General features: G+C 68.6%; 2 protein-coding genes across 5 annotated transcripts; both read left to right on the forward strand.

Moving 5' to 3' along the window:
* The first annotated feature begins 1,530 nt into the window (after positions 1-1,530).
* HR (HR lysine demethylase and nuclear receptor corepressor) lies at positions 1,531-14,174 on the forward strand. 3 transcript variants are annotated; one of them, XM_088068413.1, is made up of 19 exons: positions 1,531-1,613; positions 7,297-8,136; positions 8,728-9,577; positions 10,169-10,343; positions 10,746-10,996; positions 11,072-11,221; positions 11,304-11,390; positions 11,470-11,576; positions 11,702-11,780; positions 11,933-12,099; positions 12,215-12,430; positions 12,500-12,674; positions 12,783-12,858; positions 12,978-13,117; positions 13,205-13,303; positions 13,379-13,515; positions 13,580-13,747; positions 13,828-13,947; positions 14,025-14,174. In XM_088068413.1, the coding sequence occupies exons 2-19, from the start codon at positions 7,348-7,350 to the stop codon at positions 14,085-14,087; spliced, it is 3,849 nt and encodes a 1,282-aa protein (XP_087924539.1). In that variant the 5' UTR covers positions 1,531-1,613; positions 7,297-7,347; the 3' UTR covers positions 14,088-14,174. The 3 variants fall into 3 exon arrangements, with proteins under 3 accessions (XP_087924539.1, XP_087924537.1, XP_087924536.1); XM_088068411.1 differs by lacking the exon at positions 1,531-1,613 and adding an exon at positions 1,888-2,004; XM_088068410.1 differs by lacking the exon at positions 1,531-1,613 and adding an exon at positions 6,017-6,235.
* Positions 14,175-15,177: 1,003 nt separating this feature from the next.
* NUDT18 (nudix hydrolase 18) lies at positions 15,178-18,935 on the forward strand. 2 transcript variants are annotated; one of them, XM_005530859.3, is made up of 4 exons: positions 15,178-15,210; positions 16,732-16,909; positions 17,364-17,577; positions 18,230-18,935. In XM_005530859.3, exons 2-4 carry the CDS (start codon positions 16,754-16,756, stop codon positions 18,817-18,819), a joined length of 960 nt encoding a protein of 319 aa, XP_005530916.1. In that variant the 5' UTR covers positions 15,178-15,210; positions 16,732-16,753; the 3' UTR covers positions 18,820-18,935. The 2 variants fall into 2 exon arrangements, with proteins under 2 accessions (XP_005530916.1, XP_014115021.1); XM_014259546.2 differs by lacking the exon at positions 15,178-15,210 and having other exon boundaries at positions 15,844-16,909; positions 17,385-17,577.
* The last annotated feature ends 27 nt before the right edge of the window (positions 18,936-18,962 follow it).

Raw genomic sequence — 18,962 nt, forward strand, 5'->3', positions numbered from 1 at the left:
TCCCCTTGCAGGGCCTGAAGGGGCTCCAGGAGAGCTGGAGGGGGACTGGGGACAAGGGATGGAGGGACAGGACACAGGGAATGGCTCCTTGCCTGCATCCTTGGGAGCTGGCAGGGGAGCTGGTGACGCAGAGCTGCTCCCTCTGCCAGCGCACAGGGACGCGGCTGATGCTGTGATGCAAACCCCGGGCCGTGGTGCCCCCGGGCCGGGCACTGCCCGTTCCTGGAGGGCAGCAGCTGCAGGAGCCGGTGCCCGGGGGTGCCACGGCCGGGAGTGGCAGGCGCCCGTGGGTCTCCCCCGGGCAGTGCGGTCTCAGGGAAATTGGGGTCATTACTCCCGAACGGGATTTACCTTCTCCGGCGAGCTGCTGGGTACTTGGGGTGCCAATCCTGCACTCCCAGCATCACCCTCACCCCCCCGCCCCCCCCGCCGTGCTGCTGTAGGGGCTGGGAGCAGACTGAGCCCCCCCAAACCCACCCTGGTGACACCGAGTGACATCCACGCTCCTGCACACCCCCCCTCCTTCTCTGCCCCATTCCCGGCTCATTTCACCCCACTGCACCAACCCGCTGCGACGCTCCTGCCACGCCTGGGCTGCCCTCAGCAGCCTCAAACCGGCTGTTTGGGGGTCCCAGGTGAGGCTGTGACCCCCCTGATCCCCACGGGGCTCCCCCCACGGCTGTCCGCTGCCTGAGTCAGCTGTTCGGGGCGGGAGCCATGTGAGGCCGCGCACACATGGCTCCCCGCGCGGCACCGCGCTGTATTTTTAGCAGACGGTATCAAAAGCATAATTATGTCTGTTGTTTAAACGCAGCCTCTTTTCTGGCAGCCCCGGGAGCTCTCAGCTGCCTCCCGCCGCAGAGGGCAGGGAGGGCGGCATGAGGAACCGCGGGCGGGGGGATGAGACTCTCCCCCCCTCTCTCCCCAGCGCTGCCGTGCAGGTAAAACCTCCCCTCCTCCATCTGGGGGGGCTCCTGCTGCGCCCCCACACCGCGCCCTCAAGCGCGCACATGCCCCCGGGCTGCCGGTGAGCCGCTGGTGAGGATGAGGAGGAGGAGGAGGAGGAGGAGGATGGCGAGGAAGAGGATGACGGGTGGGAAGCACGGCGGTGGCGGGAGGGGTCGGGAAAAGGGCGTTCGAGGTGACGGGAGTGTGGGAGGACACGGCTGAAGGAACGCTTCTGCATCCCCCCGCTCCTCCCCGCAGCCGCCTGTCCCCCCGGGGACCCGTCTGTCCCCAGCCAGCCCGCGCTGGCACCGAAGAAGGCTCCCGCTCCGCGTCCCTGCCGTGACACCACGGGCGTCGGGCTTGAGGATTTTTGGGGAGCGCGACCCCCAGGCTCGCGGGGAGCCGGGCACCACCTTCAGGGCGTGCTGGGGACCCCGCTCTGGGAACCGCGCAGCATCTCCGGCCACCGCGGGAAACTGAGGCAGAACATTTCCAGCCGCCAAGGGAAACTGAGGCAGCGAGCAGGGGCTGCTCATCTCTCCTGCCCCGTGTCCCTGCGCCGGGATCCGTGTCACCGCATCACCCGCCCATCACCACGGCTCTCCGTCGGCGGGGCACCCTGGGAGGGACCCGGGCTGCAGACAGGAGCCCCCGGCCGCTGCCAGGTGGGTGCTGCCAGGAGCGCGGGCGCTGCCAGCCCAGCCTGTGCCGCACGCAGGTGGCAGCGGGCTGCCCGTGTCCCTGGCTGCCGTCCTAAGCCCTTGGCCCCGGGGGCGAGCTTTTAATTACATCAAGGTATTTGATGCCGGTTCCTGGCGCTGGGTAAACAGGAGTCCCGGGCACGTGGAGGGGGGGCCGGGGGGTGGCACAGGACGGGCACCGTGCCCCGGCACCGGGGCTTGCCGGGACGGCTCGTCCTCCCCCGGGGCGGGAAGGAGAGATGCGGGGACGGCGGCATCCGGCAGCATCCATCACCTCCGGGTCGTCCCGCGGCCCCCCCGGCATCCCCCGGCCGCGCTCGGGGCTGGCACAGGCACATGGGGGACACCGGCAAAGGTGGGACACGGCTGCGACATCCCGCGGTGCCCTCTGACGGGGACCAGCCGCTCCTTCTGCTCGCTCCGTCCGTCCCTAGCTTCACCGTGAGGCACAGGGGAATGGACGGCCCGGGCTGGGCAGGGAGCGCTGGGGGTGCCGGGGGGCAGCCCCAGCCCCGGGGGGAGCGGCTCGTGTGCCCCCGGCAGCCAAGCGAGCGGGATTAGCGATGCTTACTCACCTCCCTGGGGAAAAGCGGGAGATTAGGGTCGGGAGAAGTGTCCGACCCTGCGGCGGCGGGGCCGGACGGGGCCGTGAGGCTGTCCGGGATCGGCACCGGGACCGGGGAGGTTGCCCAGGCCCCGCCGCACCGGCAGCCAGGGCTGGAGGGGAGCGCAGGCTGCCAGAGCAGTTGGGCTGTGGCCCTAATTCCCAGAAAGCTGCTCGTGTGGGAGTGAGTGTCCTCCCGTGCCCTCCGCTCCGCCGCAGCCTTCAGACTCCTGAAGGTTTGACGTGGGGTTTTTTTCCTTTTTTTTTTCTTCCTTTTTTTTTTTTTTTTTTTTTTTTTATTATATATTTAAGCGCCGGGTGCAGATTAACAAAAGCTCTCGCTGCCATCGCGCCCGGTGCTGGGCTCGGGGGGGTGGGAATCGAGGCTGCTTCCTCTGCCTCAGCTTCCTCAGCTTCCTCAGCTTCCTCACCTGCGCCGCGGTGGAGGCAGGTAGGTGCGTGCCGGGCTCTGTGCCGGGGCTGGGAGGAGGAGGAGGAAGGAGGAGGAGGAAGAGGAAGGGCTGAGGTTCGTGTATGCGCTCCGGGCAAGCCGCAGCGGGGATCCATTTTGCATGAGGAAAAAGCTGGATTTTGGGTTTTTCCCCAGGCAGAGGCGGTTTGTGGGTCTGGAGGGGCTGGAGGTGCCCTGGTCCAGGCAGGTGCTGTGGGACAGGGCTGGCAGGATCCTGCCGGGACATCAGCTGGGAGCTTCTGGAATACCCGGACCCTCATCCGCCCCCTCCCCCAATGCTGGATCATCCTGGGAATCCCATCCCGCGTGTGCCCCACGATCCCAGGGGACACGGTGGGGACAGAGCCCCTCGCCCCCATGTCCCCACAGCGTCCCCCCCTGCCCTGGCGTGGAGTGGGCCAGGGATGCCAGAGGTTCTAATTCGGCTGTTTCCAGTCTCCAGCAGCGGCGTTCTGGCCAGCGCTCGGCTCCTGGGTGTTGCCTCTGCTCGCCCTCTGATTTCAGGGAAAAACAAGGATTTCGGAGCTCTGTGCCAAGCCAGCGAGGCAGAACCCCCCCGGGAATTATCTCCCAGCTGGTGGAACGCAAACCCAGCCTGGACTCCTCCGGTTCACCCCTGGGAACCCTCTGTGGGTTGTGCTGGGACAGGCAGCGAGTGGAGGGACCCCGGGCAGGGGTCGGGGCTGTGGGAGCAGGCACGGATCCTGGCACGGGGGGGCAGCGGCTGAGTCCCACCAGAGGGTCCCACAGCGTGGCTGCCCCGCTGGGACTGCACTGGCCCTGGGAAGGCTTCAGCAGGGCCTCAGGCTCCGAGGGCAGCTTGGCGTGGGGAGGGGACAGTGGCCAGGGATGCTGCCCCAGTGCATGGTGGGAAATTCTCTGTTGTCCCTCCATCATCCCCCTGCTCCTTACCCCAGCGATGGCTGCCACGGACCCTCCTTGGGGCTTTCAGCGTGGTGATTCCATCCCTCTTCCCACCTGTCCCTTCCCTCGTGACATCCCCGGGCACCCCCAGAACCGCCAGGACACCGCAGACCCTTCCCTGGGGTCCCTGCCGGCTGCCAGCTCCGTCCCAGCCCTTCCGGATCCATCATTCCTGAGGAACAGAGGGAGGGAACGGGAAGAGTTCGTCTTTCAGCACCTTCTCATCGCAGGCAGGCGCGGGCTCTCCCTCGCCCCGAGCCCTGTCTGGGTCCCCTCCCTGTTCCGTGGCACCCACTGGGTGCAGTGAGCAGCGCCCGGGCGCCGCGGCCCCCCGAACCCCCCAAACCTTCCAAACCCTCTCCTCGTGGGCGAGCAGGGCTCCGGGGGAGGGTCCCGCTGTGGCTCGACCCTCTCTGGCCTTTGTCACCCCCTGGCACGGCCAAGTGATGCCGGTGACACGCGGTGCCCCGAGCCGTGCCCAGCAAGGGTTAACCCTCACTGCCAGCTCCCAGCGGGACCGGAGCGCAAGGAAGCCGCTGAGCCGGAGGCAGCCGGTGCTCGGCTCTTCGCTCCCGCGGGCCCTGGCCTGCCCTCAGCCCTTCTCCCGTGCCCCCAGCCCGCCCGGCCCCCGCTGCCGAGCCGTGCCGGGGGACGGGGTTTATGTAAGGCGGGCACGTCCCGGGGACACACGCGGGTTACATAAACCCGCACGGCGCTGCTGGCATCGGCAGCAGCTCCCTGGGAGCCCAGCAATGGGGGGCCCACCCGGGGGACCCCCCTGGATCTGCTCCCCGCTCCCCAGGGCTTGTCCGCAGGAGCGGGCAGTGGGTACTGGTGGGTTTGGGGCCAGGGTGTCCTTGGTGCTGGGGGTCCTGAGGCTTGGGGACAGTGTGGAGGCACCCACAAGGTCCCAGATCTTGCCTGGTGGGCTGGAGGGCACAGCTGGGATCTGTCTGATCCTGGTGGGCACAGCTGGGATCTCTGATCCTGGTGGGCACAGCTGGGATCTCTGATCCTGGTGGGCACAGGTGGGATCTCTGTGATCCTGGTGGGAGCAGCTGGGATCTCTGTGATCCTGGTGGGCACAGCTGGGATCTGTCTGATCCTGGTGGGCACAGCTGGGATCTGTCTGATCCTGGTGGGCACAGCTGGGATCTCTGATCCTGGTGGGCACAGGTGGGATCTCTGTGATCCTGGTGGGCACAGTTGGGATCTCTGATCCTGGTGGGCACAGCTGGGATCTGTGTGACTCTGGTGGGCACAGTTGGAATCTGACTCTGGTGGGCACAGGTGGGATCTCTGTGATCCTGGTGGGCACAGTTGGGATCTCTGATCCTGGTGAGCACAGCTGGGATCTCTATGATCCTGGTGGGCACAGCTGGGATCTCTGTGATCCTGGTGGGCACAGCTAGGATCTCTGATCCTGGTGGGCACAGCTGGGATCTCTGTGATCCTGGTGGGCACAGTTGGGATCTCTGATCCTGGTGGGCACAGCTGGGATCTGTGTGACTCTGGTGGGCACAGTTGGGATCTGACTCTGGTGGGCTGCAGGGCAGGGACGAGTGGCCCCAGGCACTCTCTCCTCACCCCTGGCCAGGGTAGCACCATCGCGATGCTGTCACAGCATCCCCGCTCTCCACAAGGCCCCTCTGCACCCCTTGGAGCACATCCTGCTCTTCCCACCTGCCTGCTGTGAGGTCTGCAGGGAGGTAGAGGAGCTCTGCCTTCATCCCAGGCAGCTGGAGGAGGGATGGACTCTGCTCTGGACTGTGACTCGAGACCAGATCCGCAACCTTCGGCCACAGCTGAAAGGCTTTGGGGTCCTGGGGACTCCCATGCTTTAGGATGGCCACACGCTCCATGCTGGACCTGCCCCCACCCGCTCCCCAGCACCAGGACAGGGACTTCTGGCCCATCCCGCTGTTTCTCCCATTCCAGTTTCGCCCGGAGCGGGCGGCTGGAGCCTTTCATTGGTGACGGGGCAGCCTTGGCGAACAAAGGGCGCTTTCTTCACCCGCACGGGGCAGAGCACACCTGCCCGCCTTGGCACCGCCGCCGGTGCCCCCGGGGCTGGGCGGCACCGCCGGCACCGCGCCGATTCCCGGTTCCCGGGCGTCAGCAGCTCCAGCATCCCTCCCGTCCGCCCAGTCGCTGCCGGAGCCGGCGGAGGCTGCACGCTCGTGGGGAGCAGAGCCACTGCCACTGCCTCGTCCCGCCGGCAGAGCCCCAGGATGCTCAAGGCTGCCTAGAGCCGGGGGAAGGTCCCGCTGGTGCTGCCGCTGCTCCCCGGGTGCCCCTGTCCCCAAATCCCAGCCCGCCGGGACCCCCAGCTCGTGGGACGATAGGCAGGAGGAGCACGGAGCTTCCCAAGCCAATGGATCAAAAACTGCAGCTCCAGCACGAGGAGAAGAACATCCCCAGGGCCGCTCGGGCGGCTTTCTGCCTCCTCCAGATCCCGGAGCCGGACCCCTTCAGCCTGTGGGTTTAGGCGCTCCCGCCCGCCCGGCTCTGCCTCTCCGGGACCCGGTGTCACCGGCGGAGACTCCCGCTCGTCCTCGGCACCGGGGTCCCTGATGGACCCTCCAGGTAGCTGTGGGGCCGTGGGGACGCTCGCCGAGCAGCGGGACCAGCTTCGTGCGCTCCGGATGGGATGAAGGACGGGGGACAATGTCACCCTGGGGCTGCTGGGGGGCACGGCGGGGATGGCAGGCGGCGAGGCAGCCTCGGGGCACTGGGGAGCTGTGCTGGGAGAACTTCCTGAAATGAGGCTGGATGGGAGAGCCTGGCTGGGTCCTGAGCCCTGGGTGGGTGTCCCCAGGGTGTCCCTGTGCCCCAGGGTGGCCCGCGATGATCCCCAGCAGCGTGGGAACGGCGACTTTGCCCGCTCTGTGGATGTGACGGGAACAGGCGGCTCTGGGGACACACGTTCCTGTCCTCACCCTCCTCCTGTCCCCATCCCGGCCCTCGGGGCGGTTCTGTCCCACCCCGCAGCAGGGCCGGGAACTGGGTGACCTCGGGTCTGTCTCCCTCTGCTGCTCCAGCCGCCGGACAGGGAGGGTTGGGGGACTCGGGGAAGGGATGAGACCGCCGGCGCTGCAAGGTCTGGCTCCGCACCCCGCGTCTGCGTGTGGCCCGGGTCCCGAAGGAGGGTTAATCCTGCAAATCCCCCCAGGCATTTCTCCCAGGAGGGGCCCCTGCGAGCGGGGAGCTCCCCCCTCGCTGGAAGCCCTCCCGAGAAGCGCAGCCCAGCCCTGGCCGGAGGCAAATACCTGCGCGGGGCACGGCCTCCCCACGCTGGGTGCCAGCGGCCGGGCGCGGGGCCAGGCTGGGTGCGGAGGGAATGGTGGGCGCGAGGTGCGTCCCGGCCCCCAGCCCCGCCGGGATGGGCGCACGAGGGACGGGGACACACGGCCCGGACACGTGTCCGCCAGGATCGTGCGTCCCCACGGATGCCGGGGGCAGGGGAGCCGTGGATCCCTTCGCCGTGCCGGGGAACCTCCCACCAAACACGGCAGGATGGAGATGGGGGGTTGAAGGCAGCCCCCCCAGCAATACCCCCGAGCATCGCCGTGCCTCAGTTTCCCCGCAGCGCTGCCCGAGCAGGGGCGGCTGCGGTTCCTCACTGATGTCCCTGTCCCTGCCCGTAGGATCCGGCCTGCTCGGGACGGCGCTGAGCACCACATGAGAGTCGGAGCAGCATGGCCAGCGACGCGAGGATGGGGGAGACCCCGGCACGGTGGAGAAGAGCCCCGGAGGCAGTGCAGGACTCCCGGGGGATGGAGAGCACCGGGATGCTTTTATCCCGAAGCGCCGCTGCCGAGCTGGGACTCCCGGGCTACCCGGAGCCCGGCAAGCTGAGCTACGGCATGGAGAAAGGATGTCCCTGGAGGAGCTCCGAGGGATGTTTGGGACCCGTCCGGGGCTGCCCCTACCCACCGGCCCCGCCGTGCCTGCGGGACGCCCTGTGCCGCCCCAAGGACGGAGCCGAGCTCCCCCCGCTGCTGCCCCCCAGGAACGGGCAGCCCAAGGCAGGCTGGGGGGAGCCCTGCAAGGAGCGCCCGGGGCCGCGCTGGGCCGAGGCCGTGCTGGCCCCGCTGGCCCTTTACAGTCACGCGTACCACCGCTACCCCCTGCCCGTGCCGGGGCGGGACACTCCGCGCCCCGGCACCGCCGGCAAGCCTCGCACCGCGGCGGGGGACACGGCCGGAGACCCCCCGGCTTTCCGTCACTGCCCCTTCCTCGTGGAGGCCAAGCACAGCCCCTTCCTGCTGTCCTCGCTGCTGCCCACCGGACCCCCGGCTGAGCCCCCGTTCGGCGGCCCGGGGACCGAGGGGCCGGGGCCGATGGGGGACGGGCGGTTTCCCGGCCCGGACTGGCGTTTGGGCTCCTACGCGCCCGCCTGGGGACAGCCCCTCTACCTGGGGGTCCCGCCGAGGTGCAAGGCGGCTCTGACCCCCTTCGACGACTACTCCAGCTCAGGGAACAAGGTAGGAAACCTTGGAGAGGCTCCGGAGCGAGGATGCTCGGGGGTCCCGGTGCCCCCCGGAGGTGACAGCGGCTCCAGCCTCACCCGAACCCGGCTGGGAGCAGCGAAAGGCGATGCACCCGCAGCCGGGGCAGGGCCTGGCAGCACCCCAGAGGGGGCACAGACCCTCTGCTCCCCCCCACAGCTCGGCACGGGGGTCCCAGCCCCCCGAGCGCTGGGACAATGCTCCGCTGGGGTGATGCTGCGCTCCGCGGTGTCCCTGCGGGTGATGCCACCCCCGGGGCTGAGTCACGGCGAAGAGAGCCTCGGCACGGGGGCGGCGGGAGGCAGCGGTGCCAGCCCTGGGCGCGCCCGTCGCACCCCGTGCCGCTGAGGCTCCCCATTCCTTTCCCACGCTGGCAGCGGGGGGACACGGGCACCCCAAAACCCAGCACCGGGAAGCACCGGGCGGCTGCCCAGCCTGGCACGGGGGTGGGGAAACTGAGGCAGGGGAACGGAATGCTCCTCAACACCCCCTGGAAGGGATGTGGGTGACAGAAGAGGGACGGGGACCGACACTTGGGGTTACACCGGCCCCTCTGCTCCTTTCCAGGAGTTCTACGGCAAGAAAGAGCCCGGGTTCCACTCCTCGACCAAGAACCACGCGGCGTCGCAGCTGCTGGGCAAGAGCCAAGCAGGGCAGGACAGAGACGGGGAGGGGGAGCCGGCGCTGCCGGAGCTGCCGGGAGCCCCGTGGAGGGATGGCGGGGCGGGGGGCAGCTCGGCGGTGCCCGCCCCCCATCCCCGCACGCCTCCCCCCAGCGCCAGCCACCCCGTCCTCCTCCTGCAGCGCGGCTCGGGGGGCTGCGGAGGCCCCTGGGTGGGCGCACGGCCCCACGGCGCCGATTTTTCCATGGACGCGGCGCCGGGCCGGCCCTCGGAGCCCAAAGATGAGCGCCTGGGCTACCAAAGCGCCCAGCCCGGCTCGCCCCCGGCATGCGGGGAGCCCAACCCGTCGCCTCTGCTGGCGGACGGGCACTACCCAGCGGCTCTGGCCAAGCCGGAGCCTCCCCCGGGCTGTCTGTGCCCCACCCCGGGCTGCGATGGGTGCCCGGGGGTGGGCTGCGGGGTGCCCAACCCCTTCGAGCCCACCCTGGGCATGGCCGGGGGGCGTTTTCCATGCCCCCCCAGCAACCACACCAAGCTGAAGAAGACGTGGCTGACGCGGCACTCGGAGCAGTCGCTGCCTCGCTCCAAAGCTTCCCGGCGGGATGGGGGTCCCGAGCCCCCCGGGGAGGGCAAGCGCTCGGCCAAACGCCCCCACGGCACCGCCGATGGTCCCCGCGCTGCTGGCGAGGGCGCCGGGGCAGCCAAGAGGGGCACCAAGGCCACCGCGGGCCCGGGTGATGGCACGGAGAGAGCGGGGGACACCGAGGAGAGGAGGATGGAGCTGGGAGACGGAGGTGAGGATGCACAGGATGCGCAGCGGGACCGGGGAGAGGGCGGGGGCAGCACCCGATCCCCAGGGAATTTTGCATCCCGGTTCCCGGCGCCCACAACACGAGCCGGGAACACGTGTGGGCTGCGGAACCTGCTGTGCTGGGGTTTTTTTCCTGGCTTGACGGGGTCTGGCAGGGATTCCCAGGGTGGGCACGGATCGAAATGTCCCTTTGGGGCAGTGTGGCAGCCACGGGTGGGATTCCCGGGGGTTGGAAGTGCTGTGGCTGGGTCAGTGACTCCTCGGGGAGGTGTTGGCATCCCAGCCCTGACCTCTGCCGAGCTCCAGCCCTACTTTCCAGCCCTACTTTCTGGCCCAGTTTCCAGCCCCCGCCACAGCGTGCCAGTCACAGGATCCCAGAAATCCCTGGAATGGTTTGGGTTGGAAGGGACCTTAAAAAAACCCATCCAGTCCCATGGTTGCCATGGACAGGGACACCTTCCACCATCCCAGATTGCTCCAAGCCCCGTCCAACCTGGCCTTGGACACTTCCAGTCCCTCCCAGCTGGCGTGGATGGGGCTCCGCAGTGTCCCCAAGCACCTCCTGTGTCCCCAGAGCCGCCGAGGAGTGCGGGAGAGCCGTGGTGCCTGCAGGGCCTGCCCTGCACCGTGCTGCCCCCGAGCATCCCCCGCTGCTGTGCCTGTGCCCCCCGCGCCGGGGGGGACCCCGAGGGAGAGGAGGATGAGGAGGAGCCCCCCGAGAACACCTGCAGGCTGATGCACTTCCGCAGGTGAGCCCGGGGTGAGCTCACGGGGTGGGGGAGTCCAGCAGGACACGTCAGGGGGCAATGGAGCATCCCCTTCTTTGGAATATCCCTTTGGAATGTCACCCCATTTCAGAGGATTTCCTTCCTGTCACTCCTCCCTTCACCCCACTTTGGAGCATCCCTTCCTGTCACCCCTCTTTGGGACATCCAGTCTCTGTCCCCCCACTTCAGAACACCCTCTCTTGTCACCCTATTTTGGAGCACCCTCTCCTGTCACCCCACTTCAGAGAATCCCTTCCTCTCACCCCACTTTTTAGCATCCTTTCCTTGTCCTGCCGCTTTCCAGCATCCTCTCTCACCACTCCAATTTTTCACCCCATTTGGAGCACCCTCCCGCCCCCCCAACTCTGTCCCTTCTCCCCGCAGGTTCGCCCTGGGTGACAACGGGGAGCTGAGCGTTGACGGCCTCTGCACCCTGGGGGAGGCCGAGGGGGAGCTAGAGCTGGGGGGCAGGAACGTGGGGAGCAGGAACGTGGGGAGCAGGAACGTGGGGAGCAGGAACGTGGGGAGCAGTCTCTGCCTGGCCAAGTACCTGCTGCAGGTCCTGGGGGACCCTTTCTGCGACGCCGTGCGCAGGGACAGGGACACGTGGCCGGGAGCCCCTGGCGGGCCCGAGGGTAAGCAGGGACCAGGCTGGGGGTGACACTGGGGACACCAGGGACACGCGGAGGCTGAGGCTGTGTTTCCCGCAGGGGTGACGGGCTGGAGGCGGGCGGAAGGAGCCCCCCGGCTCTGTGACGCCTGCCAGCGTGGCTTCTTCAACTCCCACTGGAGCTGCGCCAGATGTGGCTTCCAGCTGTGCCCCGACTGCCACCGCAGCAGGAGGGAGGACGGTGGCCCTGGTACGGGGACAGGGAGGGGTGGAAAAGGGGGTGTCAGCCATGGGGCCTCAGAGGGGACAAACGCAGCCTCTCTCTGACACAGGGGGTCCGGTGATGCCACCCGAGTGCACCCCCGGGCGGGACCACCACGCGTCTTCCCTGGTCCCCACGCAGTTTGTCCCCACCTGTGGTGAGTGTGTCCCCCAGCCCCAGAACCCCCCTTTGGGCACTGCTGGAGGGTTGACAGCCCTGTCCCCATCTGTCCCCAGTCCTGACGCGCCTCTGGAAGCTCCTGCACGAGGTCAGGGTCAAGTTTGGCATCGAGTCCCACTGTCCCTGCGGGGAGGGGAGCCTGGCGGAGCCCCCGGGCAGGCAGGTACGGGGGGGCCGTGGATGCTGTCGAAAATGGGGTGCAGATGCACCCCGAGTCCTGCACAGGACACGTCTGGGGCGTGGGATGTGGCTCCCGCCTGGATCCCCACCTGACCTGTGCTGTTTCAGGAGCCGCCGGGGGCCGCGGTGCCCACCCTGCCACCCCGCAGCCACGGCCCAGCCGACCCCGCCCGGCCCATCAAGGAAGGTAGGGCCGGCTGCGACCCCCCCGCCGCGGGCACGGCCCCGCTCCGGGGGGGTCAGGGATGCTGCACTCCGTCCCCTTTTGGGGTGCCGGGTATTGGGGGTGACACGCAGAGGACGGCATGGGCAACCCTGACCGCGTTCTCCCCCGAGCAGAGAGCCCCGAGGTGGGGCCGCCGTCCCCGGGGCAGCCCCTGGCGCGGGGGGGGGCCGTGCAGACCACCACCCTCTGCGACCTCCTGGCCTCCACCGCCGTGAAGCTGTGCCTGGGGCAGGACGGGGTGCGCATGGCCTTCGCCCCCGTGGCACCTGCCCTGCCCAGCGTGAGTCCCGCGGCCACCGGGCCACCCCGGCCCCTGCTGCCCACCCCGCTCTGCTGAGGCCGGGGGTGGTCAGCGTGGGCTGAGGGGCTCCCCAATTGCGTCCCCCCTCCCCCAGGACAATCGCCTGACCAGCATCCTGGACAGCATCATCGCCCGAGTGGTGGAGAAGAAGATCCAGGAGAGGCAGGCGGGGGCCGAGCTGAGCCCCCCCAGCTCCCCGGACCCCCCCGCGTCCCACTGCGTCCTGGTCCCCAGCGGGCTGCTCTGGCTGCACGATCCCGGCCACGCCAGCACCTACAAAGTGTTCCAGGAGCACTGGCGGCAGGGCCAGGTGAGCCCCCCCATCCCTGGGAGCCCTCCCAGCTTCCCCCACCCCGCTGAACCCCGGCTGCCCCGGCAGCCTGTCCTGGTTTCAGGGCTGCAGAAGAGGCTGGAGGGGCGGCTCTGGGCGCCCGAATCCTTCCAGCCCTCGGGGGAGGAAGAGGAGGAGGTGGAGGCTGTGAACCTGCGGGCACCGCGGAGCCGAGTCCGCATGAGCAGCCGGGAGTTTTGGGATGGCTTTGCCGCCAGCACAGGTGAGGGGACGGGGAGTCTGCGGGGTCCCCAGTGTGATTTAGGGGTGAAGGAGCCAGGCTGTGCACCCCGGCTCCGTCCCTGGTGGGACATTGGGATCCCTCCCACAGCGTCCCCGGAGCAGGAGCAGAGCAGCGGGGACCTGCTGCAGCTGGAGAGCGGCTTTGGGGACACGGAGCTGAGCCGGTAGGTGACAGCACAGGGTGGCATCACCCCGATGTCCCCTCCTCACGCCAGCTGGGCCAGCGGGGCTCAGTGGGGTTGAGGGGGGGTCCTGAGTGTCACCGCACCCCTCTGTGCCACAGGACCACCAACCTGCGGGCCAGCCTGCCCCTGCCCGAGTACTGCGGGGCCAGCGGCCGCCTCAACCTGGCCACCTACCTGCGGGGCCAGCGGGGCCAGCAGGGCCAGCGCTGGCTGCGCCCGCGACTCCGCGTGGCCTACGGTGAGTGCGGTACCGGAGCTTTGGGGGGCACCCGGGCTCCCCCCGCCCACGCTGATGCCCGACACTCACCCCCCGCCCCAATTCCAGGAGTGCGTCCGCAGGAGCGGAACATCGGGACCAAAAACCTGACGGTGGAAGCGGCCGATTCCATCAGCGTCCTGACCCACGCAGCGCCGGCAGCGCGGGGTACGGGGGGCAGAGCGGGGGTCCCCCCATCCCGACCCCCTGCCCAGGACCCCCCTGACCCCTCTGTGCCCGCAGAGGTGCTCCTGCCAGGGGACACGGATGAGCTGGACGCGGCGCTGCGGGAGCGGCTGAGGGACAGCGGCCGGCCCGGGGTCCTGTGGCACATCTTCCGTGCCGAGGATGCCGGGCGGATCCGGGATTTCCTGCGGAAGGTGGGTGCCACCACCCCCGGCCCCGCTCCGGGCCCCGGCTCCGCTCACCCCTGGCACCCCACAGGCATCCGAGGAGCCGGGGCAGGACGGGGAGGCCGCGGCGGAGCCCCCCGGCCGCTACCTGGACCCCGGCCTGCGGCGGCGGCTGCGGGACGAGTGCGGGGTGAGCGGCTGGAGCCTCCTCCAGTTCCCGGGGGACGCCGTGCTGGTCCCCGCCGGGGCTCCCCACCAGGTAGGTGGCCCTGAACCCCTCCCCGAGAGGCTGTGCCAAGCCCCCTGGGGAAATTGAGGCACGCTGATGTGCGCGGGCAGGTGCAGAGCCTCAGCGGCACCATCAGCGTGGAGCAGCAATTCCTGTCCCCGGAGAGCGCCGTCCGCCTCCGCCACCTCGGCCCCGAGCCCGCCGGGACCCCGCGCCAGCTCCGCGCCCAGGTGCGTGTTCTGGGGGAAATTTGGGGAGTGCCAGGGTGGGGTGAGCGGTGCTGAGCCCCCTCTTTGCGCCTTGGCAGCTGGACGGGATGATCTTCGCCGCCGTGCGGGAGGCCCTGGGGGTCCTGCGGGGCTGCAATTGAGGCCACGGAGCGACGGGAGGACACCGGGAGCCTCGGTCACGGCCACGGCCGGGACACCGCGGGGAGCCGGGACAGGGAGCCCTTTGCTCGGGGCTTTGCTCTGAGAGCTCCCGGGAGTGCTCGGGGCAGGAGGAATAAAGTGTCCAGAGCATGGCAGGGCCGCTGGCACCACCAGCACCCACCTCGGTGTCTCCCTTCATCACAGACCCAGGGTGGTCTCCCTTCATCCCCCTCTTCATCACATTCGGGTCAGGGGTGGTCTCCCTTCATTCCTTCCATCCCATCAGGGTCAGGGGTGATCTCTCTTTATCCATCTCCATCCCATCGGGGTCAGGGGTGGTCTCCCTCCATCCCATCGGGGTCAGGGGTGCTTTCCCTTCATCCCATCGGGGTCAGGGGTGCTTTCCCTTCATCCCATCGGGGTCAGGGGTGCTTTCCCTTCATCCCATCGGGGTCAGGGGTGCTTTCCCTTCATCCCCCTCCATCCCATCGGGACCGAGGCTGCTCCAGTGTCACCACCCCCATCCCACGGGGATGAGGGGTGCTCCGGTGTCCCGGGGTGGGGTGAGGGGCAGAGCCGAGGGCTGGCAGCGTGGCACGGTCCCGTCCAGCGCTCGGCAGCTGGCGGAGGGCACCGCGGGTATGAGTTTTATCCGGGCTCACGCACAGCTGGGAACAGCTGGATGGCGCTGCCCAGAGGCTGGGGGGGGGGGGGAATCCAGGGTGCTGCTCCGTCCTGTCCGATGTAGGAAAACGACTGAACACCACCGGGGCAATTAGGACGGGACAATTAATTAACACCGGGCAATAGGCATAGGGCAATTAATTAACACCGGGCAACGGGCACTGGGCAAAGGGCGCTGTGCAATGGGCACCGTGCCATGAACAAGAGGCCTGGGCACCACGCGACGACCCCCGTGGAATCAGCACCGCCTAATTAACCCCGCATAATTAACGCTGCGCCACACTCTCTGCGCCACGGTCCCACGCGGCCCCTTTAAGGCCGAGTCCCGCCCGGTATGAGTGGCAACAGGATGAACCAATGAGCAGCGAGCTGCTCTGGCGGGACGGCCAATAGGCAGCGAGCAAGGGGGCGGGGCCGGCGCGGCGGAGCCCCGGCGCGGTGAGTGCGCGGCGCATGCGCGGGGCGGGGGGGAGCGGGGGGGCCCCGGAGCCTGCCCGGCGACCCCCGAGAGCCGCCCCGCTCCTGCCGCACCCCCCGAGCTTTATTGCGTCACCCCGAGGCTTCCTGCAGCCCCCCCGACTCTTATTGCATCCTCCTGACGCTTCTTGCAGCCCCCCTCATCCTTCCTGCATCCTCCCGATGCTTCTTGCAGCCCCCCACCCCTTCCTGCAGCCCCCCGACTCTTTCTGCATCCCCCCCATCCTTACTGCAGCCCCCCGACCCTTACTGCGCCCTCCGAGCCTTGCTGCAGCCCCCCCAAAACCGTGCCCCCATTGCAGACCCCAAATCTTTACTGCAGCCTCCCTAGAGCACCCTGTGCCCCCCCAACCTTTCTTGCAGCTCCCCAACCCATTTTCTTCCTGCACCCTGTAGCCCCCCAAACCCTCCCTTAATTGCACCCAACAGCCCCCCCAGACCCATCCTGTAGCCCCCCAAGTCCCCCAGGCGCACCCCCAGCCCCCCCCAGTGCACCCTGCAGCCCAGCTCGCCCCCGCTGCCCCCCGCCCCGTGCCCCCCGTGCCCCCCAGGCTGGGAGCAGCCCTGGGACCCCCAATCCCCCCCCAGCTCCAGCCCCCCCGGCACCCCCCAGCCCAGCGAGCTCTTCTACCCCAGCCCGGGCATCCCCCAGTCCAGCCGGCCCTATCCTCCCAGTGCCTCCCAGCCCAGCCAGCCCTTCCCCACCAGTATCTTCCAGTCCAGCCAGCCCATTCCTCCCAGTGCCCCCCAGTCTGGCCAGCCCTTTTCCCGCTATCTCTTCCAGTCCAGCCAGCCTTTTCCTCCCAGTATCTTCCAGTCCGGCCAGCCTTTTCCCCCCAGTAACCACCAGTCCAGCTACCCCTTTCCTCCCAGTATCCTCCAGTCCAGCCAGCCCTTCACGTCCTTCAGCTTCCCGTGCATCCTGCAGTCCAGCCAGCCCTTCTCGTCCCGCAGCCCCCCCCGGCTCCCCAAATCCTGCCAGCTTTTCCCGGCCAGCCCCCTGTGCCCCCCTCAGTCCAGCCAGCCCTTCCCGTGCTGTGCCCCACCATGTCTGCCCCAGTCCAGCCAACCCCTGTCCTACCGCAGCCCCCCCCGGCTGCCCAGACCTAGCGACCCCTTCCCCTTCCCCGCCTATTCCCCCCTGGGGGTCCTCCAGTCCAGCCGCCCCTTCCCCTTCTGCCCCCCCCCCTGCATCGCCAAGGCCACCGAGCTCTTCCCCTGCTACGTCCCCCCCCAGCCCAGCAGGCCCCTCCCCATTTACACCCCTCTGCACATTCCCCAGTCCAGCAGACCTTTCCCCTCCTCCAGCACCCCTCAGCCCCCCTCCCCGTGCACCCCACAATCCCTGGATCCCTTCCCTCACCACCCCCTGCAGCCCCCCCGGCGCCGCGGCTCTTTGTCCCCTCGCCTGCACGTCTGGGGGGTCCCCCCGCCGCCCCAAAACCCCGCCACACCCTGAGCTGGCCCCGCTGCCGTCCCCAGCTGCCGCGGGACCCCCGCCCCCATGGGGGACGCGCCGGTGCCGGAGCTGGAGGCGCTGCTGGATGGAGGCGCTTGGGATGTGGGGACGACTTTCGAGGGGTCCCCCGCGCCCCCCGGGCCCGTCCGCCTGGGCAGGAACGTTTGCTACGTCGTGCTTGCTGTGCTCTTCAACCAGGAGGTGAGGCAGCCCCCAGCCCCAGTGCCCCCCAGTCCAGCCAGGGCATTCCCCCAGTGCCCCCCAGTCCAGCTATCCCTTTCTCCCAGTACCCCCCAGTCCAGTCAGCCCTTTCTCCCCAATATCTTCCAGTCCAGCAACTCCAGTACCCCCCAGTTCAGCCACCCGTTCCCCCCAGTATCTTCCAGTCCAGCTGCCCTTTTCTCCCCAGTATCCTTGGGTCAAGCCACTCCTTTCCCCCCAGTACCCCAAGTCCAGCCACCCTTTCCCCTCAAAACCCCCAGTCAGCAACTCCAGTAGCCCCAGAACCTCCCAGTCCATCCATCCTTTTATTCCCAGTATATTCCAGTCCAATGACCCTTTTCTCCCTAGTACCCCCCAGTCCATCCATCCCTTTCTCCCCAGTACCCCCCAGTCCAGCCACGCTTTGCCCCCAGTACCCCCCAGTTCCCTGCAGGACTCGCTGCTGCTGGTGCAGGAGGCCAAGCCCGAGTGCCATGGCCGCTGGTACCTGCCCGCGGGCCGCATGGAGCCCGGCGAGGGCATCGTGGCTGCTCTGCGGAGGGAGGTGAAGGAGGAGTCAGGGCTGGAGTGCGAGCCCCTCACGCTGCTGGCGCTGGAGGAGAAGGGCCCAGCCTGGATCCGCTTCTCCTTCCTGGCACGGGCCACAGGTTTGTGTCCTTTGGTGCTCCAAGGGGCGCGGGAGCTTGGTGGGACCGTCCCCATCTGGCCCTGTGATGGGAAGTGGCATCCCTGTGAGGGGTTATCCCTCCCTGTTCCTATGATGGGTTATCCCTGTACCTGTGATGGGTTATCCCTGTCCCCATGATGGGTTATCCCTGTGTTGGGTTATCCCTGTCCCCATGATGGGTTATCCCTGTGCCCATGATGGGTTATCCCTGTGCCCATGATGGGTTATCCCTGTGCCTGTGTTGGGTTATCCCTGTGCCCATGATGGGTTATCCCTGTCCCCATGATGGGTTATCCCTGTGCCCGTGATGGGTTATCCCTGTGATGGGTTATCCCTGTCCCCTGGCAGTTCCATGAAGTTTATCCCTGTCCCCTGCCAGCCCCGTGGTGGCTGTCCCTGTCCCCACCCCTGTGCCCACCCCTCAGTGTCCCCTGCCACCTTTGTGCCAGCTCACCGGTGCCCCTTGCAATCCCCGTGCTGGATTTTAGCATCTTTGTGCCGGGACATCGCTGTCCCCAGCCGCCACCCCCCCAAACCCCATCAGCGTCCCCTCAGCCCCACCTCGGGGGTCTCCACCCCCCACCAGCCTCTTCCCGCTGTCCCCCCATTCCGGGCCATCCCTGTGGGCGCAGGTGGGACCCTGAAGACCCTACAGGAGGCCGATGCCGAGTCTCTCCAAGCCACGTGGTGGCCCGGGGACCCCCGTTCGCTGCCGCTGCGCTCTCTGGACATCCTGCCCGTGCTGGACCTGGCCGCCCGCTACCGCCGGAGCCCCGCGCACCCCCCGACGCTGCCGCGGGAGCTGCCCTGCTCCCCGCTCTGCCTCAGGCTCCTGCTGCCCTTCTCCAACGCCGCCGGCGACCTGTGGCTGCTGCTGGCCACCTCCGGCACCCCGCACCTGCCCGTGGTGGCCTGCGGCACGTCCCCCTCCGAGCTGCGAGCGGGGCTGCGCCCGCCGCTGCTGAGGCTGCTGCGGGACTGCCTGGCCTGGGAGCCTCAGCCCGCGGCTCTGGGGCTGCTGGGGCTGCAGCACCGGCCGGCCGGCGCTGGGGACACTGACGGCATCTGTTTTAACGTGGTGCTGAGCGTCCCCCCGGGGAGCCAGCGGGATGAGCCCCCCGAGCCCCGCGGGGCCGCGCTGCGCTGGTGGCCGGTGCGGGAGGAGCGGCTGCGGGGCCGCATCCTGCAGAGGATCCGGGCCACGGTGCCCGTCAGGAGTTAGGGCACAAAAAAGCTGGATTTGGGAATAGGGTGGAGCTGAGAGGGACACGAGGGGTTGGGTGGTGGTCGCGGGGTGCTGAGAGCAGAAATAAAATAAACCTGGCTGCTGCTGCTGCTTCTTCCATGTCCCTGGCTGTGGTTAGA

This window comes from Pseudopodoces humilis, chromosome 30, assembly GCF_049639895.1.
Source record: "Pseudopodoces humilis isolate 2021_Gansu_Grassland_sample_001 chromosome 30, ASM4963989v1, whole genome shotgun sequence".
Taxonomy (NCBI): Eukaryota; Metazoa; Chordata; class Aves; order Passeriformes; family Paridae; genus Pseudopodoces; species Pseudopodoces humilis.